Source organism: Elaeis guineensis, chromosome 1, assembly GCF_000442705.2.
Source record: "Elaeis guineensis isolate ETL-2024a chromosome 1, EG11, whole genome shotgun sequence".
NCBI classification, from domain to species: domain Eukaryota; kingdom Viridiplantae; phylum Streptophyta; class Magnoliopsida; order Arecales; family Arecaceae; genus Elaeis; species Elaeis guineensis.
Genome location: NC_025993.2, coordinates 7695944 through 7714196, shown reverse-complemented (window position 1 = coordinate 7714196; position 18253 = coordinate 7695944). Strand labels below are relative to the sequence as shown.

Here is an 18253-nt window from a genome sequence, read left to right as displayed (position 1 = left end):
AATTCAGCCCTTGATGGCTCCCACAAGATTAGAGAAGACTGTTATGTCATATTTTTATTTGTTCAGGATGGACAGCTGTAGCACACAATGAAAAGATAAGACGGTTGAGGCAGCTTATGCATAGATTGGACTTCGCGGACGTCTCGGCTCAGCAGGGAGACTAACTCCTCAGCTCGTACGACAATCAGTGATCGTGTTGACGATCCGAGAGCCTAAAATACCTTGCGATGTAATGCCGATCCGAGGTGCTCACGGTATCCCCCATAACTCTAATATTATAACAGCAATAGATAAGAAATAAAAAACAAAAATTTCAATACCAAGAATCTCAATAAATTTTTAATATATATTATATTGGTAAATAGTATATAGTACTAATATAAAATATATTAAAAATTTATTGAGATTTTTGGTATTGAAATTTATATTTTTTATTTTTTATCTATTGCTGTTATAATATTAGTGTGTGTACACGCACACATATATATATATATATATATAATCCAAAAATTCAGGCAGAAGAATGGATTGGATTTGATTTGGGTCCATAGTTTGGACTTTGAATTGGATTTGAATTTTATAACATTAAATTCAAATTCAAGTCCAAAATCTAAAATTTTAAAAATTGACTCCGACTCTAAAACTAAAGTCCAAAATTTCGATCCAATCCTCTAGTTCGGTTTCGATTGCTTTGGATTTCGAATTTTCTCCGATCCACTTGTACCCCTAGAGCTGATCAGGGAAGTTCTGCTCTATGTCTTGATCCTGTTGAAACAGGGAGACCGGAGGCAATGCGATCCTGTTTCAAATAGCTAAAGACCTTTCTTTCCTTCTTCTTTTAACAATAATTCGCCAAATTTTAGTCTTAGATATATTTTGTATATGTTTAGGGGAAGATAATAGCATATATTCCCATGATGTATTCAATACATCCCTTAGATATATGAAACAGCAATTATAAACAAAATCCAAACAACTTCCAAAATCTCTCTTTTCAAGATTGAGAATTTCTGCTAACAGTAATTTGCAATCTATGCCATTCTAGAAGTAGAGTTGGCTTGGTGGCAAATAGAATTTGTAAATTTAACCATGAAAAAAAAAATAAAAAAAGAAGTAATTTAATATGTATCAAAAAAATAGAGAAGTAATTAGTCAAAAAATAATGGACTGTTAGAGAATGAGTAAATGATATATGAAACTTAATATACCTTCTAAAAAATATATCCGTGAATCATCACATGCTAGACTAAAGCAGATCAAGATGATAAATATAATGTATATACAAAATAAAAATCAAGAAAATATAAAATAAGAATATGAGGTCCATCCTAGTATATTCGTTGGTCAACCTAGTCAGGCTCTGTTTGGTGCTAAAGCATGGCCTAAAATGGCCCACTCCACGCAAAGCCCCTGCGGACTTGTCCCCCTCCCCGGTCACTAATGGGGCTAGGAAACATAGCCTCCGCTAGCTATTTAACTTGCCGACCATCATGTGAGGTGGCACCCTACACACACTCTCTTCTTCTCTCTCTCAATCTTTTCTTGGGCACCCTTTTTATCTTTGTTGAATTCGAACCCAACCTCATGAAAGATGAGGCAAAAGGCACACCACCTCTTCATATTTTTTTTCTCTCCATGTTTTCCTATCAAGGGCCATCATCGTTAACTTGCTTTCATTACATGCATCGGATTTCCACTGTGATGCATCAGATGCATTCATCACTTGTCATCAAACAGCCAACCATAACTGCTGGCACCACCACTAGCCACCCAAACCCCTCTTTACTATTCTTAGGAGAGACAGCTAAACCCTCTATATTTCACCCATCTTCTCTCTTCTTTTCTCTTTCTCATTTTTACTCCCTTATGTTGGGTGGACCTGGAAGAGAGTCCCTCGTAGTCTTGCTCAACCCAATAAAATGATCCTAAATCACTCCAGTGGCCGTGTAATGCATCGACCCCCACCCCAACCATTGTCAGGTACAATTGCACATCATCTTCAATCCCACGTATTAACAATATCCTAGTCTGATTTTTATTTCGCGATTTGATCAGGTGGATTACTTGATTAGATCAACCTGAGCTATTGAACACTGCCACCTAGCTAGCCCTCTTGAGTCCTTCCATCAAATAGTAATGTTACAGAAAACCACGTGGTCTTGCGCGTATAATTAAGTGGTTGAAAAATTTTATCTCAACCAGATAGATTTTTCTAACACTGTGACATTCCAGCCTACAGATGTTATTTGCTCTGTATTCCCAAGATGAACACAAAATATCTTGATTAAATACTCAATCAACCATTTTCATAGAATTCACCTATTTGTTTTGTTTGTGGTTATAACATTTTTTTTTCCCTCTCTATTCCAATGGAGATTAGTAGTTCTTGTTCACTCGTGGTCAAGATTTTGCAAGGACTGGGTTAATATAGCATGTGGTTTTGGCTAATACATGGTCTATGTACATGTTTGAGTTTCTTAGATTGGGTTATATTTGTCTTTCCTTGATTTTGTATTTTGTATGGTAGATATCAAATGTTTTAGAAACTCAGATCCTTCTAGCCAGCAATTTGAAACGTTGGTTAGTTGAGCAAATTGCAACAAATTGCAAAGGAGATTCTTTTGATGTCCTGTTCTTCTCCGTACCTGGCTTCTAGTGGTATGGTAGCGTTTTAGTGTGAAAAAGGATTGGCACGTTACGATATTGCCTAAAAACATTACTGTTATAATAAAATTAGTAGTATATTATCTCACATGGTATGGAAAGCATTTTTAGACCATGGAGGATGCAGCAAATGCATATGCCTCACTTTTTTTTTCCATCTTTTTGGAGTAAAATACTCATGTGCTTCATGGAGTTCTCGAGTGTTCGTTTGATGTTCCCATCATACAAATTGCCAATCTACTGTTTTTTCTATGCACAAATTAATGACACTATTTTTTTTTTTTATTGTAAGTTTCCAAGCACAAAGTAATGACACTTGATGACATTTTCTTTCAACAGACTAGAAATTAGTCAATTACCAACCTGTAATAACCCACTCAGTGCAGACTGTATACAACATTATTTCATTTTTGTACAATTGGTGTCTGCAGCCAGAGGACGGTCCTTCACACAGCTTTCATGCATTAAATACACTGCAAGATATCATCAAAGAACCAATATGCTGTAATTAAGATGGTGGAGGTTTTATTACAACAATGTGCATAATTTCAGCCCCAAAGGGAATATTCTGATTCATTTTTATACATCTCACAACTTTATGACAGCCAATATAAATATCTTCTTTGATGACATTAGCTTAATGCATAGATCCACTTAACGGAGATGATGGCTTCAAAAGAATATGTCCTGAAACTCAACAAACTTCCAAGCACTTGTTCATTTGATTGACTAATTATCAAATCTGTGGAATAAGACACAATGGTGAGATGTAGAAATTGCTTGGTACCTTTGAACCTATAAACTGCTTGAAAATTTTAATGACTTGTTTGACCTCAGAGACGGAACAAAGCTAAATTCTTATCTTGCGCCTTCATATGTCAGAACTCTAGAATCCACTGTCAATGATATTGCCTGCATGTAAAACTTCACTTAGTATTCCACAAATGGAGATACATTTTAAAAACTTTATTGTTATAATAAAATTAGTAGTATATCATCTCACATGATATGGAAAGCATTTTAGTATAAGATCTATCAAAGATCCACGTACCAAAGAAAGAGAAATTCCATTTTTATTGCGGTGGAAGTCAACAATACATTGCTACTGGTAAGAGCTAATGGTTAACCTCCTGCCACATAAACTCAACATGCATCTCACAACGTACTCTAGTTTGTGGACACAGCATTCCATCCACAAACTGCATAGCAACCAAGACTGATGATTTGATGCATATGAGCAAATAATTTCCATCGTAACTTGGATGAGACTTGCTAATGAAGTATACGCAGCCAGTAATTTGCTGCAATGCAGGGCACAGAGAAGCTAACTCCATATGCTTTGTCCATTCATATAAACTAGAATCTAGATAATAACACAATCATGATACCTCGGTTATCAAATTACCCAGAGAGAGGTAATAAAACCCATATCAGAAACAAGATGATAAAGAACAAGCCTCGAAGCTCCGTGCTAGTTGACATCCTATTTACATGAATAAGCATGAAACACAATTCAGTTTTATTGTTTTTGTCATGAGTTCACAAGATGATCGCTGATATCACCACGCCAGTCAATACTGGCATAAATTGTAAGAATAAGTCTCCATAATGGAATCAAGGGAGATGAGAAATTAAAAAAGCTGGTTATATTTATCTTTGTTATGTATTCATTAATAGTCCAAGAGCAATTGGGAAAATAATAGTGAAGAAATATGCATCCACTTAAAGGTGCATCAGTAAACATTTTTGTATCTTCTAACGGAGTATCTGAGAGGCCTAAAAGCTAATTGAATCTGACTGAAGCTGCTTGGCTGTTCACAGCTGCAAATCACAAGCCTGGAAGTTTGTCTAAAGAATTTGCAGGTCTTGTTCAGGTTTATGTGTTTTTTCCCCTTCCATAACCCTCTCACATAGATCCCATCCACTCTCTTTCACTAGGCATGCTTTGATCTGCCAGTTTCAACTTAAGCTTCTCTACATTGCAAAAACCAGACTACTGTTGCCTTCAGAATTGATTTATTTTCACTTCCACATGCATTTGTCTCCCCAAGAGGTCCCTCTAATTTCTCAATTCCTTGATGAGTACACTTGATGCTCTCGAAACAGGAGACCCATTTATTTAGTTGCTTAGAATCGGTTTCACCATGTTTCAAATTTCAACCTCATATGAGCCAAAATAAACAAAATAACTACTTTTTGATAGTATTTTGACATCCATAAGTATCAGAACGATTGTTTTGATACAATCGTGATCTAAGTTCAATTTCCATTGTTTCACACTTGCAATCTACCCATACTCTTTATTTTACAATTTACATCAGAAAGCTCCTTTAGCTTCTTTATGTTCTTTTTTCCACCTACATGAAGCAATTTGCTTGCTACAATAGCAATTTTCATTACCCACAGTACCTGGTAGAGGTGTTTAACTAACAATTTGTCACTTACTAATTTAATCGATTCCACTTTCCCGATCATTGCCTTGAAGATTGTTGGATATTTCACAATTGTTATTTGAATTCCATTGGACATATTTTGAATTCTTTATTTCTTTTTTTTTTTTCAGGTTCATATACTTTATTTTTCACCTTCTTGTCTCCTCATGTTTTGAGGAATGTATGACATCCATACCAGATGTACACATGGGCAAAACCAGAATTTTCCATTTCTATTGTTTGGAGGGGCGGGGGTTGTGGGTTGTGGGTAGGGGATTAACAGTAGTCAGTAAATTATAAATAAATAATCGCCCCTTTTGATTGACAAGTATTAAAGAGCTTACAAATGAAATAATCGATTACAATTGAAAACTAAAGTCATTATTGCTAATTCATTTTCTGCTTTCAGGAAATTTCCTTTATTCTATTCAAAGTCAACAAATAAACTCCTTATGCTACAGAAAAGCATGTAAAGATAGATTAGCTTTATAAAAGCCAAAAAAAAAAAAAAAGATTTTAAATACTGGTACCAAACCTTGTCCTGTTTTTCCATTTAAATGGTATTATACAGGTACAATTATACATACCAAAAGTGAAAACATCAAAGAGAATCAAAAATGGTCGATACCAACCAGGATGGTCGGTATGGTGCCGTTGGCACACACTAATACAGATTGATACAAACCGGTATGGCCCATGCATATCGGTACAGATGGTTTCTGCATCCTACACCTGTACCAATTTCAGTTTTGCATTGCAATACCAACAGTGTTATCCCGCTCTAGCAATTTTTATATCCATGCTGATAAATAAGAATTATTATCAAGGAAGGGCACCGACTATTAGAGTTGTTTCTTTTTTTTTGAAAAAAAAGAATATTAACAAGGGGACTTCCAATTATAATCATATGCAAAGAGAATTCATTTATTCATGACTTGCATGTACAAAGGAAAAAGGAAAAAGGAAAAAAAACATGCGACAACTAAAACTTATTTAAGGAAAAAAGAAAAATGTGGAAAAAATTCGCATCACTCTCTCTCACAAACACATGTGCATGTATTTCAAGGAAACCCTTTTGCTTATTTAAGGAAATACTTTCACATAAAGGCAAAGTTTTCTAGTCTCAAGATGGTACACATATGAATGCTTTTTTGTCCATGCTATGTATGTCTTTATCACAAGAGGAGGGAGTATTCAATGGGTGGCTACAACCTAAAGGATCAGGAAAGGAGGTCCGTTAAAAAGGATATGGGTGCGCAAGAAGCTGGAGGCTTGAACTTCTACCTTCTTTTTCTTTGTTTGCTTTTGTTCTTTTTACTTAGATGCATCAGAGCTCTCAAAGTTATCATTATGGCCCTGAAAAAAGGTCCACCTCAAATAATGGGGAAGTCTAGCCACAAAAGAACCACACAAATCTTTTGGCATTTAAAAATAAAAATATACAACCCATGCCTTATGATACCCATGCACTTATGCAACCCAAAAATAGGATCACTAGTAGACCCCTTAAGTACTTTCCTTTTGTGATCAGTCACAGAATATTGTATGAAAAGAAGCACTTTGTTTGGCAAAGCATGTTAAAATATACCAATGGGTTGGGATAGATTTTTAGGAAGACTGCAGTATATGTTAAGGGGCTATGTACCACATTTCAATTTTCAAGGTGGGCCAATGGGAATGGTTATGTGGCCATAGGTCAAGGGCACCATTAAAATATCCAAATTCTTGTTTGGGGGTTGGGGTTTTGGCAGCAAGCGGTGGAAGGGGTACCAATCAGCACTTTAGAGTTATAGAGCATAGAGCATAGACATGTGCCAAGATTCGCCACTAGTAATCTAGCACCCCTATTAACAATGATGGTCTATAAGTGTTGCTGATATTACCTTACCATGTACGTTGACTACTGTTTTCAATAGCAAATTGTGCTGTTGTTATTAAGAGATATGTTTCTCGAACTAGTGTGATTTTCTGTACATTTCAAATTTCTTCATTTACAATAATTCCTTTAATTTACTGGTTTCTTGAGCATGTTACTGTCAAGCACATCACTGTCATGCCTTAGCCAAGCCCTGAAACCTGTCCCTGCAGCAACTAGCTCCTCTGATTCCCCATTTGCCTCAGCTTTATCGATCTCACACACATCTCCTGCAGTAAATTAGGTTCTATCTGGATTGTTGATTTAGATGTGGGCATCTAGTTTGGATCACACCCTCACTGTACAACCTTTAACATTTTCTTGAACCATGTTCTATCTACATGTTCTTCAGATACTTACAATTGCCATGAATATACCTTTTTTAGTCTTCCAACTAGCTAACCGCAATAACATCACATAATGGGCTGAGGACCACCATCCTTATGCAACCTTGATGCAAGTGCACTGTGCTTCCACAGTTTTATGATGCCAGCACAACCTTTGCCAATTCTAAGTTCCAGACTTGATCTGGTGCCGTTAATAAAGTTCATCGCATCTAGAAGATGTTAACTAGCCAAACAACTGAATCATCCCTAGGATCAAAGCACCATATTGCAACTTTTCACTTGATCAAATCTATCATACAAATCTCTTAGGGTGACCATGGCTGGTATACACTGTTTATCAATGACTTTTACACTCTGCTCTATCAAATGCATCATAACTCTCAACTTAGCAAGTTTCATTCGCATCCTACCATATGGTTTACTCTTGGTGTTTTAAGCTCATAAAAATACTGCATTTTCATATATTTTGGCCTTTTAATTTTTCTAGCATGCTTATCTCAATATCTGTGTCCTTATGCATCACAATAAAATGGTACGTTTGATTTTAAAATACCCTTGTTGCAATCCATGAAATTAAACATGACCTTTCTTCCACTAATTATTGTTGTTTCTCATCTTCAGCATTTCTGTTATCAGTTTCTACATATTCACATCTTTCATGGTGCATAATTTGTTGTCCTTTGACCTACCAAGCAAACAGACCACTTTGCTCAATGGCAACATGCCACTTGTGGTCCGGTCTTGAAGACCAGAGTATCAATACTGTCATATTTACACATAAACAATTATACGCCACCCCTATAAGGCAGCCACTGGGACATGTACCCCTCACTATTTACCCCTTCCTCCATTACTCTTGAGAATTGTACTAGTGCAATGAAGGAAATATCACAATCTGATGGTGGCACCTCTCCAAAGCTTTTGTGGAAGTTTTGGGACATGGCTTATGCTTTAGTCTGGTGAAAGATAAGGGCAAGTTTGAAATTGAACTGTCTCATTACAGCCCAGCCAGATAATTACGGAAGCAAAAGACTTGCACCATATAAATTAATATAAATTAGAGATAGCACCAGGACTCTGCTATTTTAATTTCTACTAAAGTTTCCCATGATAAATCTTCATGCACAGACACATATAATGAAAGAAAACATAATTAGACAGCACACCAGCCAGCATGTATACTCTTCTCTCTCTATCAAGTACGTAAAGCACCAAGCTACCATACATTTTGTTAGAAACTGAAAAGACACAGTGACTATAGCAACTTTAGAATCCAAGCAAATCAAACCAAACAAATTTAAGTGACATACTGTATTATAGAATAAACATTTCAGAAAAAACACTAATCGTACCGTGGTGAGGTTGAACAACTCGAGTTGCTAGGGAGGCCTGCAAAAACATTTGAATATGATTTCGTTAAGTAGGCAAAATTGTCAATTGGAGGTAGAGAGGGTACTCGCTCTCCTTTCTTCAGCAGCTCTTCCAAGTCGAGCCTCTGCAAAGTCAAGACAGCCTTGGACTCCCTCCAGACAAATGCAAGAAGCCCATTTTGGATCACATAGAGGGAACCAGGCTTGGATCCAGGGTACCGGAACCCATAACCACTCGCAATGCCCTCGCCAGAGCAAGTATGCTGCACTTCCACATGGATAGAGTCACCATAAGTCTCCCAAGGGAATGGCTCCGTTGCCGGCTCATCGACCTTCACAGTGAACATTGCAGAGCCATTGGGGTGGAGAACATAGTGGGTTCCTTCCAATATTTTGGTGGCAATGAGACGAAGCTGCCCCTCAGCCTCCTCATACGAAAGCAACAAGAAGAACAGGGCCTTCCCCGGCTTGTCTTCGGAAGGCCGACCAGGAGGCCAGCCAAATGTGCCACCCCATAGACCGGCATACTCTCTGCCGGCCTCCGGCGCCAGCAACGGGAGCTTATACAGAGCAAACCGGTTGTCGTGCATGTTTGGCCATGCCCTGTAAGTACTCAGCCTCATGTGTGCGGCTCTCAAGTTCAGCCCGATCATGTCGCCGGTCCTCAAAAACTCATCTACGGGCACATGTTTGCTCTCGCTGGAGCCCGAAGAACCCCGGTTTCTTGATATCAGCCCGGCAGAATTAAGAGAACTTGATGACCTCCGCATGACTTGCTTCAGGCCATCCTTAGCAACCGAGAAAAGGTTCCTCCTCCTACCAGTGGTGGTGCTCCGAGAGCAAGGAATCTCATCATTCCTGCGAATTCTACTGCGCTCACTTAAGCCCAGCGACGACTCGGCCACCTTCCGATCCATGCGGCCACCATTGAGCTTGTGCATCTGGATGAGCGACAACCTCCGATCAGCCAAAATTGCTATATCGTCGTGAGTGGAAGAGCACGGGAAGAGCGGAGCGGCGGCCAGATCTTGGGGGACCTTGAGGCGGACCTTTCCGGCGACGAGGTCGAGAAGCCTCCGCCGGTCGCCGAAGGCCAAACGGCTGAAGGGAGCCGGCAGCGGTGGCGGTGCCGGAGGTGGCGAGGGACGCAAGGCGACGGTGGTGTCCGATCGGCATAAGGTCTTCGTTAAGATAGGATCTTTGGGCTCGGAAGCGGCGGAGAAGCTTCGAGAGTGGGGCAAAAGATGGGATTTGGAAGGTGGAGAGGGGTTAGCGGATGGGCGGGCGTCTACCTCGAGGAGGAGGACGTTGGCGGCGGCATCAAGGGAGCGGACAACGCCGGGGAAGAGAGAGTCGTCGGCGAGGTCGCGGCCGTGGAGGAATAGGAGTGAGGGGGCGCCGTCGAAGTCGGCGAGGATCTCGAAAACAGGGGCCCAGAGGAGGGGGCCACCGTCGAGGCCGAGAGGGCCGAGCTCTTGGGGGATAACGCGGCAGGCGGCGACGGAGAGGAAGCCCCAGAGGACGCAGACGACGTTGCCGAGCTCAGGGTTCTGGTGGACCCAGATGCCGAGGAGGGGGGAGACGGCGGAGAGGAAGTGGCAGAGGGCGCTGTAGGACTGGACGCCGGAGCGCCACCGGGGGAGGAGGTCGGGCGGCGGGCCAAGGCGGCGGCACTGGGCGAGCCAGGCCTTCTCGGAGGCGGCGACGGCGGCGCGGAGGCCGCGGCAGCAGAGGGCGAGGCTGCACAGGTCGCGGGGCTGTAGGTGGCCGGAGATCAGCTCCAGCACATCCTCCGGCAGGCCCAGCAAGAGGCTGGAGCCGCACTCCGCGTTCGCCTCATCAGCCGCCATCGTCTCTCCAGACATCGCTCTCTAACATCTCTTACCAAGAGAAAACTAATAGGAGAAGTCTCACATCCCGGTAAAGACCGAGCGTCTGAGAAGACAGGGTAAATGGTAAATAAGTTCTTTAGGGTAAAAAAACTCACTGAAAATGTATTTCTCGGATCAGCATTTTCCAACATTCCTTTATGCATTCAAAATCTGTCGCCTATATTATTTTATATTATTATATTTTTAATAAATTATTAACATCGGTCCATTCCTCCCATGATATCCTTTATATATATATATATATATATATATATATATATATATATATATATATATATGATGAAATATATTATAATATATAATATATATTATATTATATATTATTATATAATATCAAAAAATAATAAAATATTAGAAAACAGGTAAACACTACTCATGGAAACATAACTTACCTATTTTGAGAAACGTAAGAATACGAGTAAATGGGTCAATGAGAAAGTTGATTGACTTTTATATGATGTTTATTCATAAAAAAAAACAAGTCCAAAATTACAGTGGAAAGAGAACTACCGGTAATAATGGGAGTGGGCGGGTAGAGGCTGTTTGACGAATGTTGGAGATCATTCTTGAATAGCAAATAAGGAGTGAGGAGGTAGCAGTGGGCCATAAAGTGAAATAAATGTAAGAGGGAAAAAATTGGGTAGGTAGAGAGCAGGGCTGGCAAAGCGTGTCATAACCAACCAATCTGACTCATGCTCAATCTGCAATAAGTAGATTTAGATTTAAATTAAATAAATTTGAGTCATAAATAAATTATTTTTTTTAAATTATTTGACAATTGATTTTGATTAAGTTTTCAACTCTGTGATCTATTTAACTGATTTAATAATTAAATTGGATAGAATTAAATATATTTCTCAGAGAGAGACAGTAATCCAAAAGGGCGGATGGATTGGATTTTATAAAATTTAAGATTTTAGACTAGAGAGAATTTTTGCGTCCAAAAATAATTCAGATCATGTGAGTGATATAATAAGCAGAAGTTATAAAGATGTAGCGATAATAAGCACATGATAAAGCACTAAACAGAAATGAGAACAATCACAATCACAATCGCAAACACAAGGATCTATATTGATTCGATGCTAAATTCAGTATCTACATCTACTTTCCAAATAAATCTGCTTAAAAATTTATACTATAATCTCTTCAAGATTATAGTCCGATAATTTTTTCAGATTCATAATCCAATCTAATTGGTTTTTATCGATTCACCAATCAAAACCTTATAACTGATTATTTTTTCTAGACTCCCAACAAATTCCAATGATTTTCTTTCGGAATAACAATCAATCTTAATTAGTTTTTCTGGAGATACCAATCAAACCCAATACAACATTCAATTTTTAAGACTTGAACCAATCTCAAGTTTTTAGATGTTAGAAATTTGTTACAAATAAATAGTAATGAATACAAAAATAAAGTTAAGAATAATAAATTTTTTTTGTAGAACCAAAAAAGTCAAGATAGTTGAGAATTCAATATTTTGATTTCTTTTTTAAATGCTAAAGAAATTGAGGCAGTCTTTAATACTTTCTCTCACCGATAGCTTGTTGAAATTCATACTCTTCCTCTCTTTTAATTTGACTTTAATATAGAAAAGACATAATTTATGACTCTTTTAAATTCATTCCTTTTTCTCTTTTGGTTTCTCATATTTTTCTCTTGAACTAATACTCAATGAGCTCCAAAAATTTCAAATTTTTTTTTAAAGTTTCGAAAGTTAGTTCCCTCCACAAAATCCTCATATTTATTGGTTGAAAAATACTTTCAATTAATCTTATAGCTGTTTGGGATGAGAAAATAGTCATTTAAAATTAATTAGTTATATTTTAAAATTTTTAAAAAACTAACTATTATTTTATCTGCATTCACTAAGTCGGCTCATCTAAATACTGAGTCGGCTCATGTCAGCACTGAGTTGGCCAACTGAAAATTTGAGTTAGCTCAACAGAAGATGCCAAAAATTCAACATTCTATCTTACTCTGTTAGTCTAAGATTAGGTTGGCTCAAATTTTATCTTGGTCGACTAATTTGATAATTGGGTCGGCTTACTGATTTTTTGAATTGGCTCAAAAGAAATGTTGATTTATGCTACTTTCTATATTCATTTTTCTCTAAGACTGAGTCGGTTCTTCTCTTCACTGAGTCTTTCTATATTCATCTTCCTCTGAAACTGAGTCGGCTCTTTTTTTCACTAAGTCGACTAAGTTCTAGACTGAGTCAACTAAATTGAGTACTTGGTTGACTCAAAGAATTATTCTGTATTTTAAAGATTTCTATCTTTCCTATCTTTTGATACTGGATTGGCTTAGCTTCAGGGTCAGCTCAAATACGTGCCAAGCATGTCACAAGAAGTTTTAGATAATATTTCTTAATCAAACTTATTTTTAGGTTAGATTTGTCTTCTCAAACATAATTTGTACATATTGAAAAGCTCATCCAGACTAGATTAAACCCTTAAAAATTCTTGTTTCTTTGCTTCTAATTTTGAGAGTTTTTTAGTGAGAAAAATTAACTTTTCTTGAGAGTAAGGCCTTTGAATATTTTTATCTTTGAGTTTTTTTGCCTTTGAGTATTTCTTGAGGATATAGCCTTTTGAATTTTCTTGAAGGCGTGATAAGGCTCATGAGCAAAACGATTAAGCATTTTAAGAGACCTATAACCATTCTCAAGCACTTCATTAGTAAGGCATAATTTATACTCAAATATTTTTTGACATAATCAAAATTAATTTTAGAGTTATAAAGTAGGTTAAGTAGATTACATATTATCAAATAGATTATAATTAAATAAGTTATTAATTTATTAAATAAATTAAGCAGATCGGATGGAGTTATTTATTTATTAAACATGGTAAGTTCAAATTTTAAATCCTAACTTATTTAATAAATAGGTTAGATTTATATTTGTCATTTCCTCACCTGATCTACATTTGATCTGATCCAGCCCAATTCTCACGCCTAGTGGAGAGGGAACGTTGGTGTTGTTTTTTTCGATTCTACTACTACTTAGGCCAACAAAAAAAAAAAAAAAAAAAAGCTTTTTTGGTGTAATGATTGTTAACTTACTGTTATCATTGGTTTTGGTCTTTATGTTGTTCTCAAGAAGAGGAGAATTGTGTCGTTTTTTGACGTGCGTGGAGACGAGGAGAGAGAGGAAAAACAAAGGAAATGATAGAACTACATATAAAGAGACATTCTAATGACACGACATCAGGGTTAATATTGTATTGATTATGTGTGGACCGTGATTGGTGAATTTCTGTTGCTGACCTAAATGGATCACGCATTCTTTGATAAAATTGGATGTAAAGTTAGTTTTATGTGAAGTCTATCAAGTCCATGGTGGAATTGGTACGACATACAACTTTTCACTTGCACCGCATGGAAGTTACTTGTGTTGCAGTCATGCACAAAGGCATGGTGCTCCTTGCATGTGTACGTCTAGGCTATTTATCTTTAAAATTGTAATAAAATATCATAGTTTGGTTACCATGAGATGATATTGGGTTACTTTTCAAATCCCAGTGCACTTGACACTCTTGATTAGGGACCGGTATTCATTCTCGACTCATCCTCGATTATTTGTTCTCAAATTTTAAACAATAAAAACTATATAATGATTATTTGTTCTTAAAGAAGAACCATTACTGATAACTAAAATCATATACTTATGAGTAGATACCTTTCTTAGATTCTCTTTGAGGATCCGTATAGTTTACATAAAAAATTTTATCTTTATAGAATGTATTTTTTGAAAAGCTTGTTGCGGCCAACTCTCTATCGTTTGTCACTGATGATGAACACCTGCAAAACAACATCCTCACAGACAGGAGTTGTATCCGACGGGGATCTTTTGATATTTAAGTTAAAGAGAGAATTGATGAACAGTAGATTTGAATGTCGAGAGTAGCAGAACTTTGGCTCAGAAGTGCCTTATTGATGCTGCTCACTTACCCTCCTTTTATAGATGATTCTGATGTAACCGTCGAGCATATGGTCCTTCTGATACTTAAGTTAGAGAGAGAATTGGTGAATAGTAGATTTGAATGTCAAGAGTAGCAGAGCTTTGGCTCAGAAGTGCCTTACCGGTGCTGCTCACTTACCCTCCTTTTATAGATGATTCTGATGTAACCGTCGAGCATGTGATCCCACTTTTTATGGCGCTAAATTATCGGACCATAATTGTAGAGTTAGTGGATCGTTCACTCCCACTAATTGCCGTGACACGTAGTTGATAACCGTTCATAACAGTTACAGTATGTTGAGCAAATTGACCGACTATATATCGATAGTATTGATATATCGGTAGAATGTCCGAGTGACCATCGATAAGTAATTCTGATATGCCGACGGTCATAGATCGAAGGTTGGCCAAGTCATATACTGTCGATTGATAATGGCCGACTATCGGTCGGTCAACCGATTATGAGTTGGTATGATTTGTTCAGTCGACCGATGTAGAGTTGGGTTGTATGTTCGGTTGGTCAGTCGTTGTTGAGTCGAAGTCGGGAGTCAGTTGATTTGAGTTGGAGGTCGATTGACTTATCCCAATAGTTGCCCCCCACTCCCAAGTCCAAGGTGATCTGACGTGTGTGCCACCATGTGGTTTGTCACGTTGGACGAAGGGAGTCATTTTATATCATATCGAACTTCGATTCGACTGTTAGTTTCTTCAGGATGTGAGCATCGGTTATTTTATCATTTTGATGGATACAGAACCATCATTAGACTGTTATATTGATAGGACGATTCGATATCGGATGTCAGTATCAGACATCATTTCGAGAAGATAATTCGACGCCGGACGATATGATTCTGACTAGTAGATCTCTGCCACATGTCCGAATATCATTGGGTCGGAGCTGTTTATGTGGATAACGGTGATGTGGCTCGATCATGAGCAGGTGCGTCAAACTGTCTGATCAATGGTCGGCCCAGATGTTACCACATGTCACCATTTGATGAGATTTCAATTTGATCGCTTTCATCCTGACTGTTGGGGGATCTTATATATACAGAGTCGCTTTCGGTCAGCCTTTACTTTTCATTTTATCTTTGCTGCTACAGAAATTCTGTCGGAGGATCATCCTGTCTGAAGACTTCTTTTCTTCTTGTCTTCTTCTTTGAATTTCAAGTTAAGTCCTTTTGTCTTTCTTGAGTCCTTCGTCTTCTTTAGTCTTCTTCTCTCTAATAGCTAGGGGTTCTTCTTCTCGGGATGGTCGGTCGAAGAATCTGACTGACGACTCTCCATCGGGCTCGGAAGTGGAGGCTTCTTCACTCTCGAAACCGAACGTTGAGCGGCTTCAGAAGCAATATCACATTCCGAAGTAATATCAGTTCTTCACCCCTGATACTGACGGTCGGATGAACGCCCCTCCTTCGGATCAGATGGCCTTCTATATCGAAGACATTCAGACAGATTTTTGATTTCTGATTTTGAAATATTTTGGACTATTATGGTCTTTGTCCTGCCCAGCTGGCACCAAATTCAGTCTAGTTAATAATCAGTTTTGCTCTGTTGTGTCGGTTACTACCGACCGAACCTCGTTCTTTCCTCTTCCATATCTTTTTTGTCCTCTGACCTCATCCTAAGGCTAAGGGTTGGTGGTTCTTCAACCTCCGAAAATATCTTTCTTTCGTTATCGATCTTCCATCGTTCATTCATGGATGGAAGAACCAATTCTTTTTTGCTTCTTCCTTCCTTCCTTGGGGCTTTCTTTCTCGCTGGGGCAATCCAAGAACCGGCCCCAACGATAACAGCCGAGTGGAGGTCGGCGATCGGGAGGATTTCCATCGATTGAAGGATATGGCGGTTCCGCCAGAGAGGAAGATTATGACCGAACAGGCTCTCTACGACGCCGGCCTCACTTCGATCACCAACTTAGGTATAGTATAGTCGGCCACTTTTAACTTTATTCTTCTTTTATTTGCTTCTAAATCATACTGACTTTTGTTATTCTGATTGTAGCCATGCAGCCGAGGGTGCGAGTGTGAGCGCTGACATTCGTCAACACGCTGCCAGGAAGAGGGCAGCGTTTGAGGCTGGACCTTCCCGACCATCGAAGAAGGGTCGGACTTCCACTTTGGCACTGGCTGAGGAACTCGATGTACCATCTGCATTGATTCTTGAGCCAATTCTGGCACTGTCAACCCCGACAGTGCTTCCCACTATGTCGTCTGAAGAAGGGGCGATGGGAGAAGGAGCTGCCGCAACAATATCGATAGCTCCACCAACTGAGGAGGTTCGGATCGAGGTGGAGGCCGCAGTCGAACTTGAGCAATCTGCAGCTGCATCGGTCACTCCTTCAGTAGGAGTTTCTCGGGCGCAATCAAGTTCAAGCTTTCCCTCACTTTCGAATGTGAGGCCGCCGACAGAAGATCGAGGAAAGGCTCCGATGACTTTGACGGAAGATGCAGCATCGAAGGGCCACACGGTCCACTTCGACATTAAAGTGCCCGGAGATGAGTCAGCTCTGGCCAATCCGATATTGGCTCGACGGCTCATCCAAGCTGCTCTTCTCCCGACCGATCGAGAGAGTCGAAGAAATCGAATGGTGGTCGAGATGTTCTCATCCTTCTACTCGATGATACTTGGGGTAAGTCTCTCTTTCTTTTTTTTTTTTGATCTGATCTGACTCATTTTCTGTTTGCAGTTGGTCCACGACATGTTCGACTTAGAAGCTGGCTATGTGAAATTCGATGACTTCCATCGGACATGGATGAATAAAGTGGCGGTCGTTGATGCTGAAAAGGCGGCTACTCGACGATCGCCCTTGAGCAGCTTAGGTCAGCAGCTGAGCGGGAGGCTAAGCTTCGACATGAAGTCTCTCGTTTGACTGACGACCTGAAATCTTCTGGAGCCGAGCTTGTGTCGGCTCGCTAAAATATTTCGACTCTTGAGTTGTGGGTTAAGAGCAAGAAACACTCCATCCACCGGCTTCGATGGAAACGAGATGAATGTATTGCTGAACTCAAAGTCGAATGTGGACGACATCAGGCCAGCCTGAAAAGGTTGGCATTGGCCGAAGAGGAGTCATCTTCCGTACGAACCGATGCTGAGTTGGCGAAGGCGGAAGCATAGTCGGCGAGGGAGGCGTTGAGTCGAGCAATCAGGGACTTCAAGAACTTGGAAGAATTAAAGGAAGAGAGCCTCGAAGGCGGGTTTACCTCCTACTGTGTCGGGTATGAAGACGGTCGAGATACGGTTGAAAAATTATACCTGAACCTCGACTTGAGCAGCATCATCCCTCCAGGATCGGAAGATGGAGCTGCTGAAGAAGATGCAGTGCCGACTGAAGGAAGGACACCGAAAGCACCAGAAGTCATCCAAATCCCTGAAGCTACTCCAGAGCAAAGAGATGAAGGCGACGACTGATGATTGGTGTATTTTATTTTTCTTTTTATAATCAAATACTTGTAATCAGACTTCGGTCTAATTTTGTAATCTTTGCTTTGCAATGAATAAATTTTTTTTTTCTAAGTCCAGACTCTTTGTTTTGTTTGTCTGCAATGTAAAGTAATTATTTAGCTACCGAACGTCAATCGACAAATTGAACGTTCGATAGGACTTATAGAATCATCCGTTAGTCGTATGGTTCTTTTGACGTACTTAAGAATTAGAATAAGT

The 18253-nt window shown here is 39.1% G+C and overlaps 1 protein-coding gene across 2 annotated transcripts; it reads right to left on the bottom strand.

Annotated features, from left to right (window-relative positions):
* Positions 1-3145: 3145 nt before the first annotated feature.
* On the bottom strand, positions 3146-10632 carry LOC105037205 (F-box protein At5g39450). 2 transcript variants are annotated; one of them, XR_012135769.1, is made up of 3 exons: positions 8711-10632; positions 3497-3576; positions 3146-3406 (listed from the first exon to the last, which is right to left on the bottom strand). XR_012135769.1 is itself a non-coding variant. In XM_010912896.4 (2 exons), the coding sequence occupies exons 1-2, from the start codon at positions 10591-10593 to the stop codon at positions 3564-3566; spliced, it is 1896 nt and encodes a 631-aa protein (XP_010911198.1). In that variant the 5' UTR covers positions 10594-10632; the 3' UTR covers positions 3146-3563. The 2 variants fall into 2 exon arrangements, 1 of the variants encoding a protein (XP_010911198.1); XM_010912896.4 differs by having other exon boundaries at positions 3146-3576.
* Positions 10633-18253: the final 7621 nt, after the last annotated feature.